The sequence below is a fragment of the Archocentrus centrarchus genome, chromosome 14, assembly GCF_007364275.1.
Source record: "Archocentrus centrarchus isolate MPI-CPG fArcCen1 chromosome 14, fArcCen1, whole genome shotgun sequence".
Lineage (NCBI taxonomy): Eukaryota > Metazoa > Chordata > Actinopteri > Cichliformes > Cichlidae > Archocentrus > Archocentrus centrarchus.
This window is the reverse complement of record NC_044359.1, coordinates 12,633,728-12,655,494: the sequence shown is the minus strand read 5'-3', so window position 1 is coordinate 12,655,494 and position 21,767 is coordinate 12,633,728. Positions and strand designations below refer to the sequence as shown.

General features: G+C 44.7%; 1 protein-coding gene and 18 non-coding genes across 19 annotated transcripts; 4 read left to right on the top strand and 15 right to left on the bottom strand.

Annotated features, from left to right (window-relative positions):
- Positions 1-446: 446 nt before the first annotated feature.
- trnad-guc (transfer RNA aspartic acid (anticodon GUC)) lies at positions 447-518 on the bottom strand. The gene has a single exon. It is a non-coding gene; the product is annotated as a tRNA-Asp (tRNA).
- A 149-nt stretch (positions 519-667) lies between these two features.
- trnaq-cug (transfer RNA glutamine (anticodon CUG)) lies at positions 668-739 on the top strand. The gene has a single exon. It is a non-coding gene; the product is annotated as a tRNA-Gln (tRNA).
- Positions 740-2,207: 1,468 nt separating this feature from the next.
- On the bottom strand, positions 2,208-2,280 carry trnav-cac (transfer RNA valine (anticodon CAC)). Its single transcript has one exon. It is a non-coding gene; the product is annotated as a tRNA-Val (tRNA).
- Positions 2,281-2,906: 626 nt separating this feature from the next.
- trnav-aac (transfer RNA valine (anticodon AAC)) lies at positions 2,907-2,979 on the bottom strand. Its single transcript has one exon. It is a non-coding gene; the product is annotated as a tRNA-Val (tRNA).
- A 414-nt stretch (positions 2,980-3,393) lies between these two features.
- On the bottom strand, positions 3,394-3,465 carry trnad-guc (transfer RNA aspartic acid (anticodon GUC)). The gene has a single exon. It is a non-coding gene; the product is annotated as a tRNA-Asp (tRNA).
- A 149-nt stretch (positions 3,466-3,614) lies between these two features.
- Positions 3,615-3,686, top strand: trnaq-cug (transfer RNA glutamine (anticodon CUG)). The gene has a single exon. It is a non-coding gene; the product is annotated as a tRNA-Gln (tRNA).
- A 1,468-nt stretch (positions 3,687-5,154) lies between these two features.
- Positions 5,155-5,227, bottom strand: trnav-cac (transfer RNA valine (anticodon CAC)). The gene has a single exon. It is a non-coding gene; the product is annotated as a tRNA-Val (tRNA).
- Positions 5,228-5,853: 626 nt separating this feature from the next.
- On the bottom strand, positions 5,854-5,926 carry trnav-aac (transfer RNA valine (anticodon AAC)). Its single transcript has one exon. It is a non-coding gene; the product is annotated as a tRNA-Val (tRNA).
- A 414-nt stretch (positions 5,927-6,340) lies between these two features.
- trnad-guc (transfer RNA aspartic acid (anticodon GUC)) lies at positions 6,341-6,412 on the bottom strand. The gene has a single exon. It is a non-coding gene; the product is annotated as a tRNA-Asp (tRNA).
- A 149-nt stretch (positions 6,413-6,561) lies between these two features.
- On the top strand, positions 6,562-6,633 carry trnaq-cug (transfer RNA glutamine (anticodon CUG)). The gene has a single exon. It is a non-coding gene; the product is annotated as a tRNA-Gln (tRNA).
- A 1,469-nt stretch (positions 6,634-8,102) lies between these two features.
- Positions 8,103-8,175, bottom strand: trnav-cac (transfer RNA valine (anticodon CAC)). The gene has a single exon. It is a non-coding gene; the product is annotated as a tRNA-Val (tRNA).
- A 626-nt stretch (positions 8,176-8,801) lies between these two features.
- On the bottom strand, positions 8,802-8,874 carry trnav-aac (transfer RNA valine (anticodon AAC)). The gene has a single exon. It is a non-coding gene; the product is annotated as a tRNA-Val (tRNA).
- Positions 8,875-9,288: 414 nt separating this feature from the next.
- Positions 9,289-9,360, bottom strand: trnad-guc (transfer RNA aspartic acid (anticodon GUC)). Its single transcript has one exon. It is a non-coding gene; the product is annotated as a tRNA-Asp (tRNA).
- Positions 9,361-9,509: 149 nt separating this feature from the next.
- trnaq-cug (transfer RNA glutamine (anticodon CUG)) lies at positions 9,510-9,581 on the top strand. Its single transcript has one exon. It is a non-coding gene; the product is annotated as a tRNA-Gln (tRNA).
- A 1,464-nt stretch (positions 9,582-11,045) lies between these two features.
- Positions 11,046-11,118, bottom strand: trnav-cac (transfer RNA valine (anticodon CAC)). Its single transcript has one exon. It is a non-coding gene; the product is annotated as a tRNA-Val (tRNA).
- A 626-nt stretch (positions 11,119-11,744) lies between these two features.
- On the bottom strand, positions 11,745-11,817 carry trnav-aac (transfer RNA valine (anticodon AAC)). Its single transcript has one exon. It is a non-coding gene; the product is annotated as a tRNA-Val (tRNA).
- A 414-nt stretch (positions 11,818-12,231) lies between these two features.
- trnaa-ggc (transfer RNA alanine (anticodon GGC)) lies at positions 12,232-12,303 on the bottom strand. The gene has a single exon. It is a non-coding gene; the product is annotated as a tRNA-Ala (tRNA).
- Positions 12,304-14,590: 2,287 nt separating this feature from the next.
- trnay-gua (transfer RNA tyrosine (anticodon GUA)) lies at positions 14,591-14,676 on the bottom strand. Its single transcript is given in 2 exon segments — positions 14,591-14,626; positions 14,640-14,676. It is a non-coding gene; the product is annotated as a tRNA-Tyr (tRNA).
- An 80-nt stretch (positions 14,677-14,756) lies between these two features.
- Positions 14,757-21,282, bottom strand: LOC115792543 (hepatocyte cell adhesion molecule-like). The gene is made up of 7 exons (XM_030747122.1): positions 21,116-21,282; positions 18,170-18,511; positions 16,658-16,939; positions 16,256-16,349; positions 16,080-16,153; positions 15,922-15,995; positions 14,757-15,473 (listed from the first exon to the last, which is right to left on the bottom strand). The coding sequence occupies exons 1-7, from the start codon at positions 21,195-21,197 to the stop codon at positions 15,330-15,332; spliced, it is 1,092 nt and encodes a 363-aa protein (XP_030602982.1). The 5' UTR covers positions 21,198-21,282; the 3' UTR covers positions 14,757-15,329.
- Positions 21,283-21,767: the final 485 nt, after the last annotated feature.

Sequence of the window (21,767 nt, the reverse complement as noted above, 5' to 3'; positions counted from 1 at the left end):
GGCGAACGTGATAACCACTACACTACGGAAACGTCACGGTTTGCTCCTTTAGAGGAAGGCTTTTGTGCTTTCTTATGTTTCAAACGAGCATCAGGTACAACCAGGGAGAAAGAGGGAATTCACATTTGTGCCATTTTTGAAGCATTCACTCGTTAATGTTAGAGTCACAATCAAGAATACCACCTGAAGATAGCGTCTCTTGTACTCATCTGAGCTCTTCCACAGCAGATCTTTAGACTCGTCACAGTAATGAAAGCACAGGTGGAATGAATATTGCTTCAAACCCATTAAAGGGGTAGTGGTGTTAGATTGACTGGGGAACGGGTGGAGACATTCCACAACCTCTTTTGGAATGATGGAATCAGCGCACAAATTCATGCAGTCTGTGATTAATGGCTCTGTGGTCAATCCAGGCAAAACCCAAGGCAGCAGTCGCAGGCAAGTCACTCCCCGTCGGGGAATCGAACCCCGGTCTTCCGCGTGACAGGCGGAGATACTGTCCACTATACTAACGAGGAATTCGGAAGCTCCCACTGAGTCGCGTCAGCCTGGCCCCGTTAGAAAGTGTGACCAGGAAACCTTGGCTATGTGGAAATTCCCAAGTTTGTCAGTGATTTCCTGAGGGTTTGACAGAGACCTTTTCAGAGCTTGGCCCCTGCTCTGTGTGGGTTCCATGGTGTAATGGTTAGCACTCTGGACTCTGAATCCAGTGATCTGAGTTCAAATCTCAGTGGAGCCTCATTTTCCTTCCTCAAAGGGGTACAGAGGCAATCACCTTCCCAGGAATTGAATTCATTGCTCAGGAAATATGGCGGCATCACCATCTTAGTCACAGTCATTGAATAAATGATGCACAAACCCTCTTACTGTTTGTGTCTTGACTCAAGCCACTGACTACTTTCACTCGGTGCACGAATTGGAGCGAGGCTGTGAACTCTTGACTCGACTGACTTGTAGAACCTGTGTGTGTGTGTGTGTGTGTGTGTGTGGGGGGGGTGATCAGCAGCCTGAGAGTCCAGTCGATTAAAGAACAGATTTATGTCACTGGACCAGTCAATTCCACTCCTCTTCTGCTGGCTGGTCTCATCCAGTGATGGTCTTCATGCTGCTCCAAACCTCCCTCGTATTGTTGTGCTTCCTGCTGTATGTTTCCTTGGCCTCCTTGATTGATGTCAACAGTTCCCCTCGAGATCGTCTCACCTCCGATCCTGTTTCCACCTCTGAAGGCCCCTCATCATCTCGTCGATGGGGTCTTTGATGCCCGTTGTTTGCACAAGACTTCACAATCTCTGTGGGAATGCTGGAGTCAGTGCAGGAATTTGCGCGTTCTGTGACTGCCCGGGAACACCAGGTACTGGAAACGTTCCTGTTGCAGAAAGGGCACTGGAAAAATAAGGAAGGGACCAATGCACAGAGCACCCGTTGAGTGCAGTCCTGTTGAACCTCTTATTGGCATTCTAAATGGAATCTTCTCCCAAGAGCTCCATACTGTGAGACACGCAACCTACTGAAGACAAAACCAGGACACTGATTATTCAATAGGGAAGGAAGTCAAAGGGAGGAGAGGCTGGACAAGTAGACAGTCTTGTCTTGTCTAAACCAGAGAACCGCCGATGTGTGGCCAAAGGCGTCTAAGCTGGACAACTAACGGTCTGCCACCAAAGAGCCTTCTGAGCCAGAATACTTGTGCTACACAGCCAAACAGTGGTCCTGAATGGAGGACTTTTGCTCCACTGCCAAACAGGCGTTTGGACAGGATGGTCAGTCGACCCAAACGCGTACTTTCATTTTTGTGACTGGCAATGGCATCAGATCACAGGAATTATAAATACACCGGACCAGCCAGTACTAAGCCTAGCGCCACCTGGGAACGGACTTGCTAGGGGAATGTAGGGATCTTAACATGGGTCTGCCAGCCCTAAATCTGAGCCACGCCTTTGTTGCTGTCAGCCCTGCGACTTCGCATTGAGCTCTTCTACCAAAAGTAGTCGAAGACGGTGAAGCTTGTCTTTAGGAATGAGATTTCTCAAATGTAGAGACGGCCTATGGCGCCATTCAGTTACTTAAGGCCGTGTTTTCAGTTCCGAGATGAAGTTCTATGCCCAAGGTGCAGTGACGGTAGGTTGCCACTCTCTACGGTGCTCGTGAAAGGAAGGAGCTGTACAGCGGCCGTAGATTCGCTTGTTACCGAAGACACAAAAGAAGCGTGTTTCCGCCCGGTTTCGGACCGGGGACCTTTCGCGTGTGAGGCGAACGTGATAACCACTACACTACGGAAACTGCTGCAGATGGCACGCTTTGCTTTGCTTTGGAACGTGTCTTTGGTTCCAGTAGGAATACACGGGGACCTTAGCAATGACAGCAATCTCTCACTGGGTACTGTCTGCAATCTCACAAACCTGGTGGCACGTTACTAGGATGTCCTTGAATGGAAGGAGCCATGGAGAGGCGATAGAAGCCTGCGACCCAGGAATCTGGACTATAACCTTGATCTTAGGTGCCCTTGGACCTCTGACATATAGGAGTGTTCTGAAGTAAGCGCAGATCACCTGAGAACCTCTAGCAACAAATTCTGTTGCCTAAAGAGGCCGTGCGGGCTACTTAGAGCCATTCATTTTCAAATGCTTTCCCTGTGCCCCCATCTTCAGTAAATATGGGACTCAAGACATGCTGATTTGTGTGACGTCTTTGGAGTTTTCTGAAATTTGGGCGAAAGACCACTTTTTATACATTTTTTCTGGAGCAACAAGAGCTTCCAGAGGTTACCAACTTCAGAGCCGAGTATCAGAGTTGAGCGCTTTCTCTCTTCTGTTACCCAAACAGCAGTACAAGCAAACAGGTGCAAAGAATCCCTGTCGTCACATACTTTAAAAAAAACAAATGAATCAGACATCAGGTAAAGAGCATGTTTCCGCCCGGTTTCGGACCGGGGACCTTTCGCGTGTTAGGCGAACGTGATAACCACTACACTACGGAAACGTCACGGTTTGCTCCTTTAGAGGAAGGCTTTTGTGCTTTCTTATGTTTCAAACGAGCATCAGGTACAACCAGGGAGAAAGAGGGAATTCACATTTGTGCCATTTTTGAAGCATTCACTCGTTAATGTTAGAGTCACAATCAAGAATACCACCTGAAGATAGCGTCTCTTGTACTCATCTGAGCTCTTCCACAGCAGATCTTTAGACTCGTCACAGTAATGAAAGCACAGGTGGAATGAATATTGCTTCAAACCCATTAAAGGGGTAGTGGTGTTAGATTGACTGGGGAACGGGTGGAGACATTCCACAACCTCTTTTGGAATGATGGAATCAGCGCACAAATTCATGCAGTCTGTGATTAATGGCTCTGTGGTCAATCCAGGCAAAACCCAAGGCAGCAGTCGCAGGCAAGTCACTCCCCGTCGGGGAATCGAACCCCGGTCTTCCGCGTGACAGGCGGAGATACTGTCCACTATACTAACGAGGAATTCGGAAGCTCCCACTGAGTCGCGTCAGCCTGGCCCCGTTAGAAAGTGTGACCAGGAAACCTTGGCTATGTGGAAATTCCCAAGTTTGTCAGTGATTTCCTGAGGGTTTGACAGAGACCTTTTCAGAGCTTGGCCCCTGCTCTGTGTGGGTTCCATGGTGTAATGGTTAGCACTCTGGACTCTGAATCCAGTGATCTGAGTTCAAATCTCAGTGGAGCCTCATTTTCCTTCCTCAAAGGGGTACAGAGGCAATCACCTTCCCAGGAATTGAATTCATTGCTCAGGAAATATGGCGGCATCACCATCTTAGTCACAGTCATTGAATAAATGATGCACAAACCCTCTTACTGTTTGTGTCTTGACTCAAGCCACTGACTACTTTCACTCGGTGCACGAATTGGAGCGAGGCTGTGAACTCTTGACTCGACTGACTTGTAGAACCTGTGTGTGTGTGTGTGTGTGTGTGTGGGGGGGGGGTGATCAGCAGCCTGAGAGTCCAGTCGATTAAAGAACAGATTTATGTCACTGGACCAGTCAATTCCACTCCTCTTCTGCTGGCTGGTCTCATCCAGTGATGGTCTTCATGCTGCTCCAAACCTCCCTCGTATTGTTGTGCTTCCTGCTGTATGTTTCCTTGGCCTCCTTGATTGATGTCAACAGTTCCCCTCGAGATCGTCTCACCTCCGATCCTGTTTCCACCTCTGAAGGCCCCTCATCATCTCGTCGATGGGGTCTTTGATGCCCGTTGTTTGCACAAGACTTCACAATCTCTGTGGGAATGCTGGAGTCAGTGCAGGAATTTGCGCGTTCTGTGACTGCCCGGGAACACCAGGTACTGGAAACGTTCCTGTTGCAGAAAGGGCACTGGAAAAATAAGGAAGGGACCAATGCACAGAGCACCCGTTGAGTGCAGTCCTGTTGAACCTCTTATTGGCATTCTAAATGGAATCTTCTCCCAAGAGCTCCATACTGTGAGACACGCAACCTACTGAAGACAAAACCAGGACACTGATTATTCAATAGGGAAGGAAGTCAAAGGGAGGAGAGGCTGGACAAGTAGACAGTCTTGTCTTGTCTAAACCAGAGAACCGCCGATGTGTGGCCAAAGGCGTCTAAGCTGGACAACTAACGGTCTGCCACCAAAGAGCCTTCTGAGCCAGAATACTTGTGCTACACAGCCAAACAGTGGTCCTGAATGGAGGACTTTTGCTCCACTGCCAAACAGGCGTTTGGACAGGATGGTCAGTCGACCCAAACGCGTACTTTCATTTTTGTGACTGGCAATGGCATCAGATCACAGGAATTATAAATACACCGGACCAGCCAGTACTAAGCCTAGCGCCACCTGGGAACGGACTTGCTAGGGGAATGTAGGGATCTTAACATGGGTCTGCCAGCCCTAAATCTGAGCCACGCCTTTGTTGCTGTCAGCCCTGCGACTTCGCATTGAGCTCTTCTACCAAAAGTAGTCGAAGACGGTGAAGCTTGTCTTTAGGAATGAGATTTCTCAAATGTAGAGACGGCCTATGGCGCCATTCAGTTACTTAAGGCCGTGTTTTCAGTTCCGAGATGAAGTTCTATGCCCAAGGTGCAGTGACGGTAGGTTGCCACTCTCTACGGTGCTCGTGAAAGGAAGGAGCTGTACAGCGGCCGTAGATTCGCTTGTTACCGAAGACACAAAAGAAGCGTGTTTCCGCCCGGTTTCGGACCGGGGACCTTTCGCGTGTGAGGCGAACGTGATAACCACTACACTACGGAAACTGCTGCAGATGGCACGCTTTGCTTTGCTTTGGAACGTGTCTTTGGTTCCAGTAGGAATACACGGGGACCTTAGCAATGACAGCAATCTCTCACTGGGTACTGTCTGCAATCTCACAAACCTGGTGGCACGTTACTAGGATGTCCTTGAATGGAAGGAGCCATGGAGAGGCGATAGAAGCCTGCGACCCAGGAATCTGGACTATAACCTTGATCTTAGGTGCCCTTGGACCTCTGACATATAGGAGTGTTCTGAAGTAAGCGCAGATCACCTGAGAACCTCTAGCAACAAATTCTGTTGCCTAACGAGGCCGTGCGGGCTACTTAGAGCCATTCATTTTCAAATGCTTTCCCTGTGCCCCCATCTTCAGTAAATATGGGACTCAAGACATGCTGATTTGTGTGACGTCTTTGGAGTTTTCTGAAATTTGGGCGAAAGACCACTTTTTATACATTTTTTCTGGAGCAACAAGAGCTTCCAGAGGTTACCAACTTCAGAGCCGAGTATCAGAGTTGAGCGCTTTCTCTCTTCTGTTACCCAAACAGCAGTACAAGCAAACAGGTGCAAAGAATCCCTGTCGTCACATACTTTAAAAAAAACAAATGAATCAGACATCAGGTAAAGAGCATGTTTCCGCCCGGTTTCGGACCGGGGACCTTTCGCGTGTTAGGCGAACGTGATAACCACTACACTACGGAAACGTCACGGTTTGCTCCTTTAGAGGAAGGCTTTTGTGCTTTCTTATGTTTCAAACGAGCATCAGGTACAACCAGGGAGAAAGAGGGAATTCACATTTGTGCCATTTTTGAAGCATTCACTCGTTAATGTTAGAGTCACAATCAAGAATACCACCTGAAGATAGCGTCTCTTGTACTCATCTGAGCTCTTCCACAGCAGATCTTTAGACTCGTCACAGTAATGAAAGCACAGGTGGAATGAATATTGCTTCAAACCCATTAAAGGGGTAGTGGTGTTAGATTGACTGGGGAACGGGTGGAGACATTCCACAACCTCTTTTGGAATGATGGAATCAGCGCACAAATTCATGCAGTCTGTGATTAATGGCTCTGTGGTCAATCCAGGCAAAACCCAAGGCAGCAGTCGCAGGCAAGTCACTCCCCGTCGGGGAATCGAACCCCGGTCTTCCGCGTGACAGGCGGAGATACTGTCCACTATACTAACGAGGAATTCGGAAGCTCCCACTGAGTCGCGTCAGCCTGGCCCCGTTAGAAAGTGTGACCAGGAAACCTTGGCTATGTGGAAATTCCCAAGTTTGTCAGTGATTTCCTGAGGGTTTGACAGAGACCTTTTCAGAGCTTGGCCCCTGCTCTGTGTGGGTTCCATGGTGTAATGGTTAGCACTCTGGACTCTGAATCCAGTGATCTGAGTTCAAATCTCAGTGGAGCCTCATTTTCCTTCCTCAAAGGGGTACAGAGGCAATCACCTTCCCAGGAATTGAATTCATTGCTCAGGAAATATGGCGGCATCACCATCTTAGTCACAGTCATTGAATAAATGATGCACAAACCCTCTTACTGTTTGTGTCTTGACTCAAGCCACTGACTACTTTCACTCGGTGCACGAATTGGAGCGAGGCTGTGAACTCTTGACTCGACTGACTTGTAGAACCTGTGTGTGTGTGTGTGTGTGTGTGTGTGGGGGGGGGGTGATCAGCAGCCTGAGAGTCCAGTCGATTAAAGAACAGATTTATGTCACTGGACCAGTCAATTCCACTCCTCTTCTGCTGGCTGGTCTCATCCAGTGATGGTCTTCATGCTGCTCCAAACCTCCCTCGTATTGTTGTGCTTCCTGCTGTATGTTTCCTTGGCCTCCTTGATTGATGTCAACAGTTCCCCTCGAGATCGTCTCACCTCCGATCCTGTTTCCACCTCTGAAGGCCCCTCATCATCTCGTCGATGGGGTCTTTGATGCCCGTTGTTTGCACAAGACTTCACAATCTCTGTGGGAATGCTGGAGTCAGTGCAGGAATTTGCGCGTTCTGTGACTGCCCGGGAACACCAGGTAGTGGAAACGTTCCTGTTGCAGAAAGGGCACTGGAAAAATAAGGAAGGGACCAATGCACAGAGCACCCGTTGAGTGCAGTCCTGTTGAACCTCTTATTGGCATTCTAAGTGGAATCTTCTCCCAAGAGCTCCATACTGTGAGACACGCAACCTACTGAAGACAAAACCAGGACACTGATTATTCAATAGGGAAGGAAGTCAAAGGGAGGAGAGGCTGGACAAGTAGACAGTCTTGTCTTGTCTAAACCAGAGAACCGCCGATGTGTGGCCAAAGGCGTCTAAGCTGGACAACTAACGGTCTGCCACCAAAGAGCCTTCTGAGCCAGAATACTTGTGCTACACAGCCAAACAGTGGTCCTGAATGGAGGACTTTTGCTCCACTGCAAACAGGCGTTTGGACAGGATGGTCAGTCGACCCAAACGCGTACTTTCATTTTTGTGACTGGCAATGGCATCAGATCACAGGAATTATAAATACACCGGACCAGCCAGTACTAAGCCTAGCGCCACCTGGGAACGGACTTGCTAGGGGAATGTAGGGATCTTAACATGGGTCTGCCAGCCCTAAATCTGAGCCACGCCTTTGTTGCTGTCAGCCCTGCGACTTCGCATTGAGCTCTTCTACCAAAAGTAGTCGAAGACGGTGAAGCTTGTCTTTAGGAATGAGATTTCTCAAATGTAGAGACGGCCTATGGCGCCATTCAGTTACTTAAGGCCGTGTTTTCAGTTCCGAGATGAAGTTCTATGCCCAAGGTGCAGTGACGGTAGGTTGCCACTCTCTACGGTGCTCGTGAAAGGAAGGAGCTGTACAGCGGCCGTAGATTCGCTTGTTACCGAAGACACAAAAGAAGCGTGTTTCCGCCCGGTTTCGGACCGGGGACCTTTCGCGTGTGAGGCGAACGTGATAACCACTACACTACGGAAACTGCTGCAGATGGCACGCTTTGCTTTGCTTTGGAACGTGTCTTTGGTTCCAGTAGGAATACACGGGGACCTTAGCAATGACAGCAATCTCTCACTGGGTACTGTCTGCAATCTCACAAACCTGGTGGCACGTTACTAGGATGTCCTTGAATGGAAGGAGCCATGGAGAGGCGATAGAAGCCTGCGACCCAGGAATCTGGACTATAACCTTGATCTTAGGTGCCCTTGGACCTCTGACATATAGGAGTGTTCTGAAGTAAGCGCAGATCACCTGAGAACCTCTAGCAACAAATTCTTTTGCCTAACGAGGCCGTGCGGGCTACTTAGAGCCATTCATTTTCAAATGCTTTCCCTGTGCCCCCATCTTCAATAAATATGGGACTCAAGACATGCTGATTTGTGTGACGTCTTTGGAGTTTTCTGAAATTTGGGCGAAAGACCACTTTTTATACATTTTTTCTGGAGCAACAAGAGCTTCCAGAGGTTACCAACTTCAGAGCCGAGTATCAGAGTTGAGCGCTTTCTCTCTTCTGTTACCCAAACAGCAGTACAAGCAAACAGGTGCAAAGAATCCCTGTCGTCACATACTTTAAAAAAAACAAATGAATCAGACATCAGGTAAAGAGCATGTTTCCGCCCGGTTTCGGACCGGGGACCTTTCGCGTGTTAGGCGAACGTGATAACCACTACACTACGGAAACGTCACGGTTTGCTCCTTTAGAGGAAGGCTTTTGTGCTTTCTTATGTTTCAAACGAGCATCAGGTACAACCAGGGAGAAAGAGGGAATTCACATTTGTGCCATTTTTGAAGCATTCACTCGTTAATGTTAGAGTCACAATCAAGAATACCACCTGAAGATAGCGTCTCTTGTACTCATCTGAGCTCTTCCACAGCAGATCTTTAGACTCGTCACAGTAATGAAAGCACAGGTGGAATGAATATTGCTTCAAACCCATTAAAGGGGTAGTGGTGTTAGATTGACTGGGGAACGGGTGGAGACATTCCACAACCTCTTTTGGAATGATGGAATCAGCGCACAAATTCATGCAGTCTGTGATTAATGGCTCTGTGGTCAATCCAGGCAAAACCCAAGGCAGCAGTCGCAGGCAAGTCACTCCCCGTCGGGGAATCGAACCCCGGTCTTCCGCGTGACAGGCGGAGATACTGTCCACTATACTAACGAGGAATTCGGAAGCTCCCACTGAGTCGCGTCAGCCTGGCCCCGTTAGAAAGTGTGACCAGGAAACCTTGGCTATGTGGAAATTCCCAAGTTTGTCAGTGATTTCCTGAGGGTTTGACAGAGACCTTTTCAGAGCTTGGCCCCTGCTCTGTGTGGGTTCCATGGTGTAATGGTTAGCACTCTGGACTCTGAATCCAGTGATCTGAGTTCAAATCTCAGTGGAGCCTCATTTTCCTTCCTCAAAGGGGTACAGAGGCAATCACCTTCCCAGGAATTGAATTCATTGCTCAGGAAATATGGCGGCATCACCATCTTAGTCACAGTCATTGAATAAATGATGCACAAACCCTCTTACTGTTTGTGTCTTGACTCAAGCCACTGACTACTTTCACTCGGTGCACGAATTGGAGCGAGGCTGTGAACTCTTGACTCGACTGACTTGTAGAACCTGTGTGTGTGTATGTGTGTGTGTGGGGGGGGTGATCAGCAGCCTGAGAGTCCAGTCGATTAAAGAACAGATTTATGTCACTGGACCAGTCAATTCCACTCCTCTTCTGCTGGCTGGTCTCATCCAGTGATGGTCTTCATGCTGCTCCAAACCTCCCTCGTATTGTTGTGCTTCCTGCTGTATGTTTCCTTGGCCTCCTTGATTGATGTCAACAGTTCCCCTCGAGATCGTCTCACCTCCGATCCTGTTTCCACCTCTGAAGGCCCCTCATCATCTCGTCGATGGGGTCTTTGATGCCCGTTGTTTGCACAAGACTTCACAATCTCTGTGGGAATGCTGGAGTCAGTGCAGGAATTTGCGCGTTCTGTGACTGCCCGGGAACACCAGGTACTGGAAACGTTCCTGTTGCAGAAAGGGCACTGGAAAAATAAGGAAGGGACCAATGCACAGAGCACCCGTTGAGTGCAGTCCTGTTGAACCTCTTATTGGCATTCTAAATGGAATCTTCTCCCAAGAGCTCCATACTGTGAGACACGCAACCTACTGAAGACAAAACCAGGACACTGATTATTCAATAGGGAAGGAAGTCAAAGGGAGGAGAGGCTGGACAAGTAGACAGTCTTGTCTTGTCTAAACCAGAGAACCGCCGATGTGTGGCCAAAGGCGTCTAAGCTGGACAACTAACGGTCTGCCACCAAAGAGCCTTCTGAGCCAGAATACTTGTGCTACACAGCCAAACAGTGGTCCTGAATGGAGGACTTTTGCTCCACTGCCAAACAGGCGTTTGGACAGGATGGTCAGTCGACCCAAACGCGTACTTTCATTTTTGTGAATGGCAATGGCATCAGATCACAGGAATTATAAATACACCGGACCAGCCAGTACTAAGCCTAGCGCCACCTGGGAACGGACTTGCTAGGGGAATGTAGGGATCTTAACATGGGTCTGCCAGCCCTAAATCTGAGCCACGCCTTTGTTGCTGTCAGCCCTGCGACTTCGCATTGAGCTCTTCTACCAAAAGTAGTCGAAGACGGTGAAGCTTGTCTTTAGGAATGAGATTTCTCAAATGTAGAGACGGCCTATGGCGCCATTCAGTTACTTAAGGCCGTGTTTTCAGTTCCGAGATGAAGTTCTATGCCCAAGGTGCAGTGACGGTAGGTTGCCACTCTCTACGGTGCTCGTGAAAGGAAGGAGCTGTACAGCGGCCGTAGATTCGCTTGTTACCGAAGACACAAAAGAAGCGTGTTTCCGCCCGGTTTCGGACCGGGGACCTTTCGCGTGTGAGGCGAACGTGATAACCACTACACTACGGAAACTGCTGCAGATGGCACGCTTTGCTTTGCTTTGGAACGTGTCTTTGGTTCCAGTAGGAATACACGGGGACCTTAGCAATGACAGCAATCTCTCACTGGGTACTGTCTGCAATCTCACAAACCTGGTGGCACGTTACTAGGATGTCCTTGAATGGAAGGAGCCATGGAGAGGCGATAGAAGCCTGCGACCCAGGAATCTGGACTATAACCTTGATCTTAGGTGCCCTTGGACCTCTGACATATAGGAGTGGTCTGAAGTAAGCGCAGATCACCTGAGAACCTCTAGCAACAAATTCTGTTGCCTAAAGAGGCCGTGCGGGCTACTTAGAGCCATTCATTTTCAAATGCTTTCCCTGTGCCCCCATCTTCAGTAAATATGGGACTCAAGACATGCTGATTTGTGTGACGTCTTTGGAGTTTTCTGAAATTTGGGCGAAAGACCACTTTTTATACATTTTTTCTGGAGCAACAAGAGCTTCCAGAGGTTACCAACTTCAGAGCCGAGTATCAGAGTTGAGCGCTTTCTCTCTTCTGTTACCCAAACAGCAGTACAAGCAAACAGGTGCAAAGAATCCCTGTCGTCACATACTTTAAAAAAAACAAATGAATCAGACATCAGGTAAAGAGCATGTTTCCGCCCGGTTTCGGACCGGGGACCTTTCGCGTGTTAGGCGAACGTGATAACCACTACACTACGGAAACGTCACGGTTTGCTCCTTTAGAGGAAGGCTTTTGTGCTTTCTTATGTTTCAAACGAGCATCAGGTACAACCAGGGAGAAAGAGGGAATTCACATTTGTGCCATTTTTGAAGCATTCACTCGTTAATGTTAGAGTCACAATCAAGAATACCACCTGAAGATAGCGTCTCTTGTACTCATCTGAGCTCTTCCACAGCAGATCTTTAGACTCGTCACAGTAATGAAAGCACAGGTGGAATGAATATTGCTTCAAACCCATTAAAGGGGTAGTGGTGTTAGATTGACTGGGGAATGGGTGGAGACATTCCACAACCTCTTTTGGAATAATGGAATCAGCGCACAAATTCATGCAGTCTGTGATTAATGGCTCTGTGGTCAATCCAGGCAAAACCCAAGGCAGCAGTCACAGGCAAGTCACTCCCCGTCGGGGAATCGAACCCCAGCCCCCCGCGTGCCAGGCGGTGATACTGTCCACTATACTAACAAGGAACTCGGAAGCACCGACTGAGTCGCGTCAGCCTGGCCCCGTTAGAAAGTGTGACCAGGAAACCTTGGCTATGTGGAAATTCCCAAGTTTGTCAGTGATTTCCTGAGGGTTTGACAGAGACCTTTTCAGAGCTTGGTCCCGCTCTGTGTGGGTTCCATGGTGTAATGGTTAGCACTCTACCAACTGAGTTATCGAAGGGAAGTACAGAGAACACTCATTCTGTTACATGTTACGCACAATCTTATGAATCGTCTCAAAGAGAGACTCCAATGTGGAACTGCCTTATCTTTCTAGTGTTTGGCGAGCGTGACACCAGCATGTGCAACAAGAAGTCATGCCTATGACAAAATGAAAGTCTTTCTCATGTCATTTCTTGCTAGGTAATAACAGCAGTCCTTAGATGGTTGTATCAAGTCCAGCTTGAAGGAGGATATTTTAGGCTACTTTGTGTCTGTGCAGATTTAAAGCCAGGAAGAACTTGCTGAAGCCCCCAGCGAGGTGTAGTAAAATCACCATGCGTCATAAGGAATTCCCAGAGTGCCAAAATGAAATATATGAATAAACCTTTAAATGTATCATAAAAATGTGCATAAACGGAATTAATTAAATAATTCAAATAATAATAGAATTCATTTAAAGACATTTGACACAACTGAATTATTTTATGCATTCTGCGCTGCAGTGACTCCTGAATGTTGGTGTCAACCTCAGCCATCAAGGTCAGGGACGAGTCTAACAACAAACCTACCTTGCTTGGAATTGAGATGTCATGGCTGAGGATCTGGTCTGGATCTGATTGAGGACACCGATAGGCAATATGATAACAATACTTTTCAATGACAAGATAACCACTGCTTACAAGATGGCCTGCTTTATTGTCATTTCAGAGGGTAGCAGGTATTTACTGTCAGCGACCATTAAAATAGGTGATCTTACCTTTGTTGGATGCAGGGGCTCCATCCAGCTTTGGCACAGAAAACTTTCTATTAACCTGGCTGGAAGTTGGTCTGGTTTTCTCTGTTTCACACTGTATGGATAGCTGTAACTATAAATTGACATTGTTTTACTTTGCCAATGGAATTACAAAATGGATTTGAGAGAGCAGATTTGAAGTGTCCACAACTGTGAAATTGTTGGTATCTAGAGTAGACGCTAATTGTAGTGAGGCAGTTCTGCTGACAAATAGCCTAAAAAACTTTTCCTTCGAGCCGGAATCAAACCAGCAACCTAAGGATTTCTGCTTTGATGTTAACTACAGCCCTCCGCTCCCCCAACTGAGCTATCGAAGGGAAGTATAGAGAACACCCCTTTTGTGACATGTTACGCACAATCTTATGAATCGTCTCAAAGAGAGACTCCAATGTGGAACTGCCTTATCTTTCTAGTGTTTGGCGAGCGTGACACCAGCATGTGCAACAATAAGTCATGCCTATGACAAAATGAAAGTCTTTCTCATGTCATTTCTTGCTAGGTAATAACAGCAATCCTTAGATGATTGTATCAAGTCCAGCTTGAAGGAGAATATTTTAGGCTACTTTGTGTCTGTGCAGATTTAAAGCCAGGAAAAACTTGCTGAAGCCCCAGCGAGGTGTAGTAAAATCACCATGCGTCATAAGGAATGCCCAGAGTGCCAAAATGAAATATATGAATAAACCTTTAAATGTATCATAAAAATGTGCATAAACGGAATTAATTAAATAAATCAAATTATAATAGAATTCGTTTAAAGACATTTGACACAACTGAATTATTTTATAGATTCTGTGCTACAGTGACTCCTGAATGTTGGTGTCAACCTCGGCCATCAAGGTCAGGGACGAGTCTAACGACAAACCTACCTTGCTTGGAATTGAGATGTCATGGCTGAGGATCTGGTCTGGATCTGATTGAGGACACCGATAGGCAATATGATAACAATACTTTTCAATGACAAGATAACCATTGCTTAAAGATGGCCTGCTTTATTGTCATTTCAGAGGGTAGCAGGTATTTACTGTCAGTGACCTTTAATGTAGGTGATCTTACCTTTGTTTGATGCAGGGGCTCCATCCAACTTTGGCACAGAAAACTTTCTATTAACCTGGCTGGAAGTTGGTCTGGTTTTCTCTGTTTCACACTGTATGGACAGCTGTAACTATAAATTGACATTGTTTTACTTTGCCAATGGAATTATGAAATGGAGCTGAGAGAGCAGATTTGAAGTGTCCACGACTGTGAAATTGTTGGTATCTAGAGCAGACACTAATTGTAGCGAGGCAGTTCTGCTGACTCAAACAGCCCTAAAGAGTGTCCTTCGAGCCAGAATCGAACCAGTGATCTAAGGATTTCTGCTTTGATGTTACAGTCCTCCGCTCTACTAACTGAGCTATCGAAGGGAAGTAGAGAGAGAGTATTCATTTTCAAACATTTACTTTGTTCAAACACCAGCATGTCACAACAGTACATTTCACACAGGCAAACTAGAGGATAGCCAGTAGCTAATCCACTAAACTTATAATTAAGTAAATCCTTCACAAATACTACCAAAAAATTAAAAAAAAAAAAAAAAAATTTAGATAATTTCATGTTTTATTGTAACATTTATAAAACTCAAATACATGGCCTCATCCTACCCCAACATGGTTGACTCTATACATAATACAATTAAGTCATCTATTAAAATAAAAATACTCATTTGCATTATTCCACAAAGTAATTTCTGGGTTTATTGTATAGTACAGAAAATGTCATGACAGATAACAGTAGAAATCCCATTCTCTTTACCACAATGAGTATGATGGTGATGAGTCACAAACCAAATAAAGATTCAAAATTTTACAAAAACTAAAAAGCGTTTTGACTCCAATGTCAAACTCTCCCCACATTTTACTGCTGACTGTGCTACTAAAAACTTATTTAAGTTGCAACATTTTCTTGATTTTACAACAAACTCCAGGATGTACAGGGTATCCTGAGTACAGAGGAGTCCATGGTGGGGTGGCACAACCTTCTTTTTGTTGTATTGTGGACAGTTTAAACCGATGGGCTGTCAGGTATGCTTACGGGAGATACGAGCAGGGGATCCAGCTGGAAGAGGGCCGGTATATTTGGGGGAAGTGGTGTAGCATGGTGGGTTATTGAGCTCAGATGGAGATCCAGTGTTGTTGCTGGAGGAGTCATCTGTGGAAGGATCCTGTAAAATACAATGGCATGAGCCCGACTTCATTCTCACATGTTGCATTTATTAAAATGTTTTTAGATTGTGTAGAAGATGATCCCATGTTCCCTAATAGGAAGTTTACTGAGCTGACTGTTTGAGTGCCATGACAGTTTATGCATAGTTTTAATCAGAAGCTTGATGCTGGTCTGTGTGCATATGCAGCCATTTAAGTGGCTAGCCTTGACATTTGTAAATGTATGCCTTATTATCCAGAAAGCTAACGAAGGCTCAAATGCAGTTGTAGTAGTTTGATGCAACAGCATGGCAGCAAAGAACATAAGACTTGTGTGGTATGACTAAAAAGAAAGCAATGGAAGATTAAATTAGTTATGCAATCCTGTAATTCCTTCAGATTTTAAGTCTTGATGTCATTCATGACTCAAAGAATGTAATAAAATTGACTAGTGATGAAAAGAGGTACCTTATGCTGGAGGATATAAAGTGAAGTTACTGCATTTATCCCATTATGCTCTGGTACTTTTGGAAGCACATAATCTGTGATGAAGTAAAAACATTAATAAAAATTTTACATGAATTTATATTCCTCTCATATTTCAAATCTGGTCAGTTTTATTTTACCTGTGTGATTGATCGGTGTGTGGCAAGGGGTGTCATAAAACCTGGATAGCGGCTTTCTAGGGGGCTGTCTGGACCTGTGTTGACAAAATATTTTCGTTTAATTGCCCTCCAGGACAGCCTTAAAAAACATTTGTGATATTTGAAATTGAATTTAAAGATCTAATAGCAAGTCTTACTTTTTAGACGGTGTCCAGCAGGCACATATTGTCACCAAGGTGATCAAAAGGAAGATGCCTCCAGTGGAAAGGATGATATAAAGGGAACTTCTTTCTGGTTAGGATGTACAAGATTACAGTAAATGAACACAACAAGATAACATAAGATTAAAATCTGCAAGTAGAGCTAATGGTATGACCCTGAGTATCCTCACACACACCTAGGTTCCTGTTTGAGGGTTTCTAACAGCAAAGTCAAAATCTTGACCTTTAAATTGCGCAGTTACTTAAAGTCCTTGTGACAACTTATGAACTGCAGACATAAAAATAAAACTGAATTTAGCCTAAATCTGCTGCCCATGCCTCTATTCCCACCGTGATATTTTAACCCTTTCAATCATCAACCAAGGCAGCATTACTTACTGTACACCGTCAGTCTAATTGGCAGACTTGTCACATTTCCCACTGGATTCTCCACTGTGCAGCTGTAGATATCATCATCTGCCATGACCACCCGTTTGATGGTCAAAAGCTTCTGATCAGGGGAAAGCACGAACCTCGTCTCGTTGGTCAGGAGCTTTCCACCTTTGAACCACCTGTATGTAGTCCTGGTTCCATTGTCATGGGAGCAGTTGAGGACAACGTTTTCACTAAGCTCCAGCACTGATGAAGACTCCATGTGGATATAAGGCCTGGATATAGGTTCTGCATGCAGGAGAAAGTAGATACAATAGTTTGGGATATTTAGACAAAACAAAAACATGCTGACCTTGTTTGCAGCAGTTTTCACACGTGCTAGAAACCTTGAAGGAATTTTTGAAATAAATGATGCCATCAGTGCGTTTTTCTACATTAGATATAAAGTAAAACACTGTTTTCTTTCCCTTTACATGGAATCAATTTGCCATGGGGCCTGCCTGCAAATACTTCATATCACTTCACAGTTCAGCTTGTCACCACTGGTAACAAACCTATATGGATTGTAGAGTATAGTTGAGAGAATTAAACATGTCAAGTCAAAGTAATTCTCCAGTGTGAAAATTATGATGGCACCATTTGGTAGGGAACTGCTTTCTCAGCATCAGAGTGGGAAGAAAACGTCTCCTCCTGGTTCCTGTGGAACATTGTTGCTCCATTCTGCTGCTCTCTGGGGAACAGGTGATCCTCACTCAGGCTCCTCTGTGGGCAGCACTGATGCCATTTTACAAGAAGCACACATGGCATCATAAATACTTTCCACTTATATGGTCATGTGTGAAACTTGGTAATCAGATAAATTCCTGCTTGAAAGGTTAGTGGTCATCAGATAATTCTCGCCACTCCACAGACATTGCCAAAGCACCTCAGGACACTTATTTGATGTGCATACAGTCAGTGTGGTTGACTTCTCATTCAACCACACTGACAGACAGTTTGTTATGATTGTGTATGCAGACTGCTTCTACAAACATTTGTGGGTTGCAATCCATCTAAATTCAACCCACAAAATAGCACAAGCTGCTCATGCCAGTTCAAACTGCTGTGACAAAAACAGTGTTTCAACAAAGCCTAAAAAGAAGAGGAAAGCTGAAAATAAAATTTACTGCTGTGTCACAAAATGATTCTATTTAAAGTTTGATTTAGATCTTGTGCTGTTCCTGTATCTTTCAGAAACATTTATTTCTATCTGCCCTATCTGCTAACAGCTGACATACCAGCACAGCCAAATGATTCATGGAGTATAGTGATGTCATGAGATTCCCGGCATATCATCAGCCACCTACATCCTGAACAGTGGCCTAATCAGGCAAAGAGAAAAAATAAAAAACAGTTTCAGAAAGTCATGTCCTCAGACATTAAGCAGGTCTGTCCATCTCACAGGAGTTAGCGTTGCTTTCTGCAACAAGAGTTAAAATGTTTCTACACCGTTACAGATGTACAGAATTGTCCTCTTACCATCCACAGTGAGTGTGATGCTGCCCTCTCCTGGAAAGGTATCATCTGTGATGGAGATCTCTACATCATAAGTTCCATCATCAGTGAACCTGAGGTTGTGGAGAAGCAGAGTCCCATTTTCAAATACCAGGATACGATCACGATACTCAGGCCTCAGATTCCCAATGATGTCCGTTCCAACTGACTGGACAACAGTGACAGATTTTTCCCTCTTAAGTTCCCACTTGATAACTGGCCGGTCTTGGCTGAAACTTTCATAGCGAACAGACAAAAGGGCCTCCCCTCCTAATTTACCTCTAATGAGAGTGTTTGGGATAGTCATATTCACTGCCAGCACTCCACCTGCACAAAAACAGAAAAGACAGGTCCCAGAACAGTTTCTTTTCCATGTTAAACAAACAGCAAAAGTTAACTGATGCTGCAGAGTTTTAAGCTGCTCTTGTGACTGGATTTTGGGTTGCCAGATTTTTTTCCCATGAAATATTTCTGATACACTACACAGCAACTACACTGGCATCAAAAATGGGAGGGGAAAAAAAAAAGGCTTTAAGTTGCAAGCATCATGCACTTCTACACCAATCCTCTTAATACAGAATGATCAGAGCTGAATCAGAATCTCTGAAAGATTTTCAACAAAACATTTTTATTCATAAAAACAGGATTTAGTGCTTTATTAAATTGCACCATTTTTAGCTAACTGTATTTAAACTGGTAACTGAGTACAGAAATGTTGCAACAGGTTACCTGATTTTATCCTACCTAGGTAGACGCTTATACTTTAAATATTTTCCAAACTGAGAGCGTCCTCATCCGTTTGAACTCATTTGCTTGAAAGAATAGATTTTGAACATTCAGGCTCTTTGTCAGTCGTTTATTTGGGCAACTCTGCATCATCATCAAGAAGTCATAACAGAACAGATTGTGACTGCACATTATACATGTTAAACCTTTCTACCCATACCTGTGTTCTGCCCTTTTCTAATTCTAACCCCCCCCCCTCAACAGTGAAAAGAAATAATACTGTGACATAATTAGTTCAGGTTTTTTGTTTTATTTCCCCCAATAGGAAAAACTGAGAAGCAGTAACAGTTTTAGTAGGAAGAGCCACAGCGGTTACTGGTCCTGTAGTTTTCTGTGGTAATCAAAATGTCCCCACCCCCACCCCAAAGACTGGAGATTACATAACTGATTTGATGGGCCAGTCAGTTAGATGTGAGAAACTTTGAACTGTGAATGCTTTTCAAATGCATCAGTGGAAGTATCAACTGTTTTGTTTCAACACGTCATCTCCCCCCTTTTCTCTTTATGCTATTCTTTGTTTTCTCCCCTTTAGTCCAACTGGTCTCTGGTTAAAACTAAATATAGCACCTTTAGTTAAGCCTTCTTTAACCAGGAAGTGATACTCTCGAAATAAGGAATGTCCTGAGGTCAGATGCATGAGCCTAACATGTTTTTCCCCTTGTAGAAAATCCTCACACATGAATAGGGAGGCCATGCAAATAAATTATAGAATAAGCAAGCTTACATTTTATCTATGGATCAGACAGTGTTATCTAAACTCTCTCAGCAACGCTTGTGTAAAATCACTCTGCAAACTGTATGTACTGTTCAGCTACTTAAAACCAGAAGTATAAGAGGCAGCGCTGACTCTGGACAGTTTGGGAAACCTGCACATTTTGAGACAACCGAGAAAAAATAAATAAAAAAAAAAAAATACTGATGTTACATTAACGGATACTTTAGCCTGAGTCTGACAAAAAATTTTTTTATTTGTATTTGGAAAGCTTCATAGAGCTACATATCCATATTTAAGTATTCTGCCTTGCTGCATAGAATTGACCACCTACTTTGTTGCCAGTGAGCAGATTGGATGATTCCAGTTAAAGAATTTTATATGAAAACCTGTTAGCATAGCTTTATGATCACAATGCATATCAGTGTTTTAGCTTCTATAACTGATACAGGGGTTAGAAGAACCATATCATTGTGGAAAATGCCTCAAGCAGACGTTGCACCCCATCACTGAGGCCTTTGCATGACAGATCTACATTACCATGGTGATGGCTTTTAGTCTTTGGGATGAGCCAGCATGAACCAACAAAAGTGGGAATTGTTTATTGAAATTTCCTTCTTGGCAGTTCATGAAAAGAGCGATGGGAGCAATCCAGACACCACGCTAGCTCTGCAGAAACAGAGCAGCTCAGTGACTCTGCTGCAAGCCACAACAATGGCAGGACAGTGGTGACACCCAACCATAGCTGAAAACATCTGACAACACTGGCTCTGGTCTGTAGACCCTTATTACTCAGAATAAGTGGGGACAGGAGTGTAAAAACACCCCCAGAGGCTCATGTAATCAAATTTAAATATATGTTTTCAGAAGTGATACTTTTGTAACAGTAAAATATGCAAAACATTACCCAAATTATCTGAAATTTGCAGTCATGCCATATTCTTTCCAAATATTTAATCCATTTCCAATTAGATGACGAAAGTATGCAACTGATAAAAATCAAATCTGCCCCCAGAATCAGTTATTCTGAAAATGTGTTCATTTGCAAACTCTACCAGAACCATCTTTATTCATTTAATAAGTTGGTGATGAGGAAATTAGAAATCATGTTTCAAAAGGATCTGTCTTTATCCAGTTCAGGGTGATCGGGGGCTGGAGCCCATCGCAGCTGCTATAGGGCGAGAGGTAGGGTACACCCTAAACCAGTCAGTCTGTCGCAGAGATAACACACCAGTTTGAAAAGGAGCAAAGGGCCATTTCCAAATCCCAGTTTGAAGATTTGCAAATATCAAGGTCTCTGCAAACAAACTTCAGCTACACAGTCCTGTGCATGAAAATGATCCTGAACTACAAAATAGTTCAGACTCACTGCACTGCTGTCAGGCAAAGCTATTTACTATACTGGCAACCTTATAAAACAGCAAGTGACATACCTGAATTGCAGAGACCGAAACACACAAGCAGTAAAATCTGGTAAATTTTGTTTTTCAAGGGAGCGTCGTTCTCTTCCTTCATCTTGGGTCTCAAGCTTTGTTTTCCTCCCAGACAAGCAGCATGATTTGTGTCTCTGGGCAGGACGGAGGACACAATCACTCATTCAGGCTCTGCTGGAACTGAGTACATGTTGTTCACAAAAGCCACTGTAGAAGCTGTGTGTGTGTGTGTGTGTGTGTGTGTGTGTGTGTGTGTGTGTGTGTGTGTGTGTGTGTGTGTGTGTGTGTGTGTGTGTTAGTTATTGGAAAAACTAGTTTCATATCAACAAAAATGTTTCACTGTCACAAGAGCCTTTAGCATTTATCAAACAGCAGGACTAAAACAGCCTGGATCAAATATTGATTCAGTATATTTGGCACTGACAAGCCATCCAGTGTGTCACATTTTACAGATTGTACATTATTGAATGTTGTCCTCAAAAATTTGGATGGAAGTGCATTCAATGTGTCCTTTTTTGGCTAGAAAAGATGTGTTTAAAAAAAATAAAATAAAAGACTGTGTGTGTGGGGGGGTACTTTTTAGGCACCGTTTTATGAGAAAATTTTGCAAATCTTGAAGCTCTGTCCCATTAACTCAGTAGTAGCAACAACT

Coding starts and splice junctions, on each gene's coding strand:
- LOC115792543 (XM_030747122.1), bottom strand. CDS start 21,197: ATGAAGGAAGAGAACGACGCTCCCTTGAAAAACAAAATTTACCAGATT. Junction 18,512..21,115: donor TTTCGGTCTCTGCAATTCAG/GTATGTCACTTG, acceptor GTTTTTGTGCAG/GTGGAGTGCTGGCAGTGAAT. Junction 16,350..16,657: donor AATTAGACTGACGGTGTACA/GTAAGTAATGCT, acceptor CATCCTAACCAG/AAAGAAGTTCCCTTTATATC.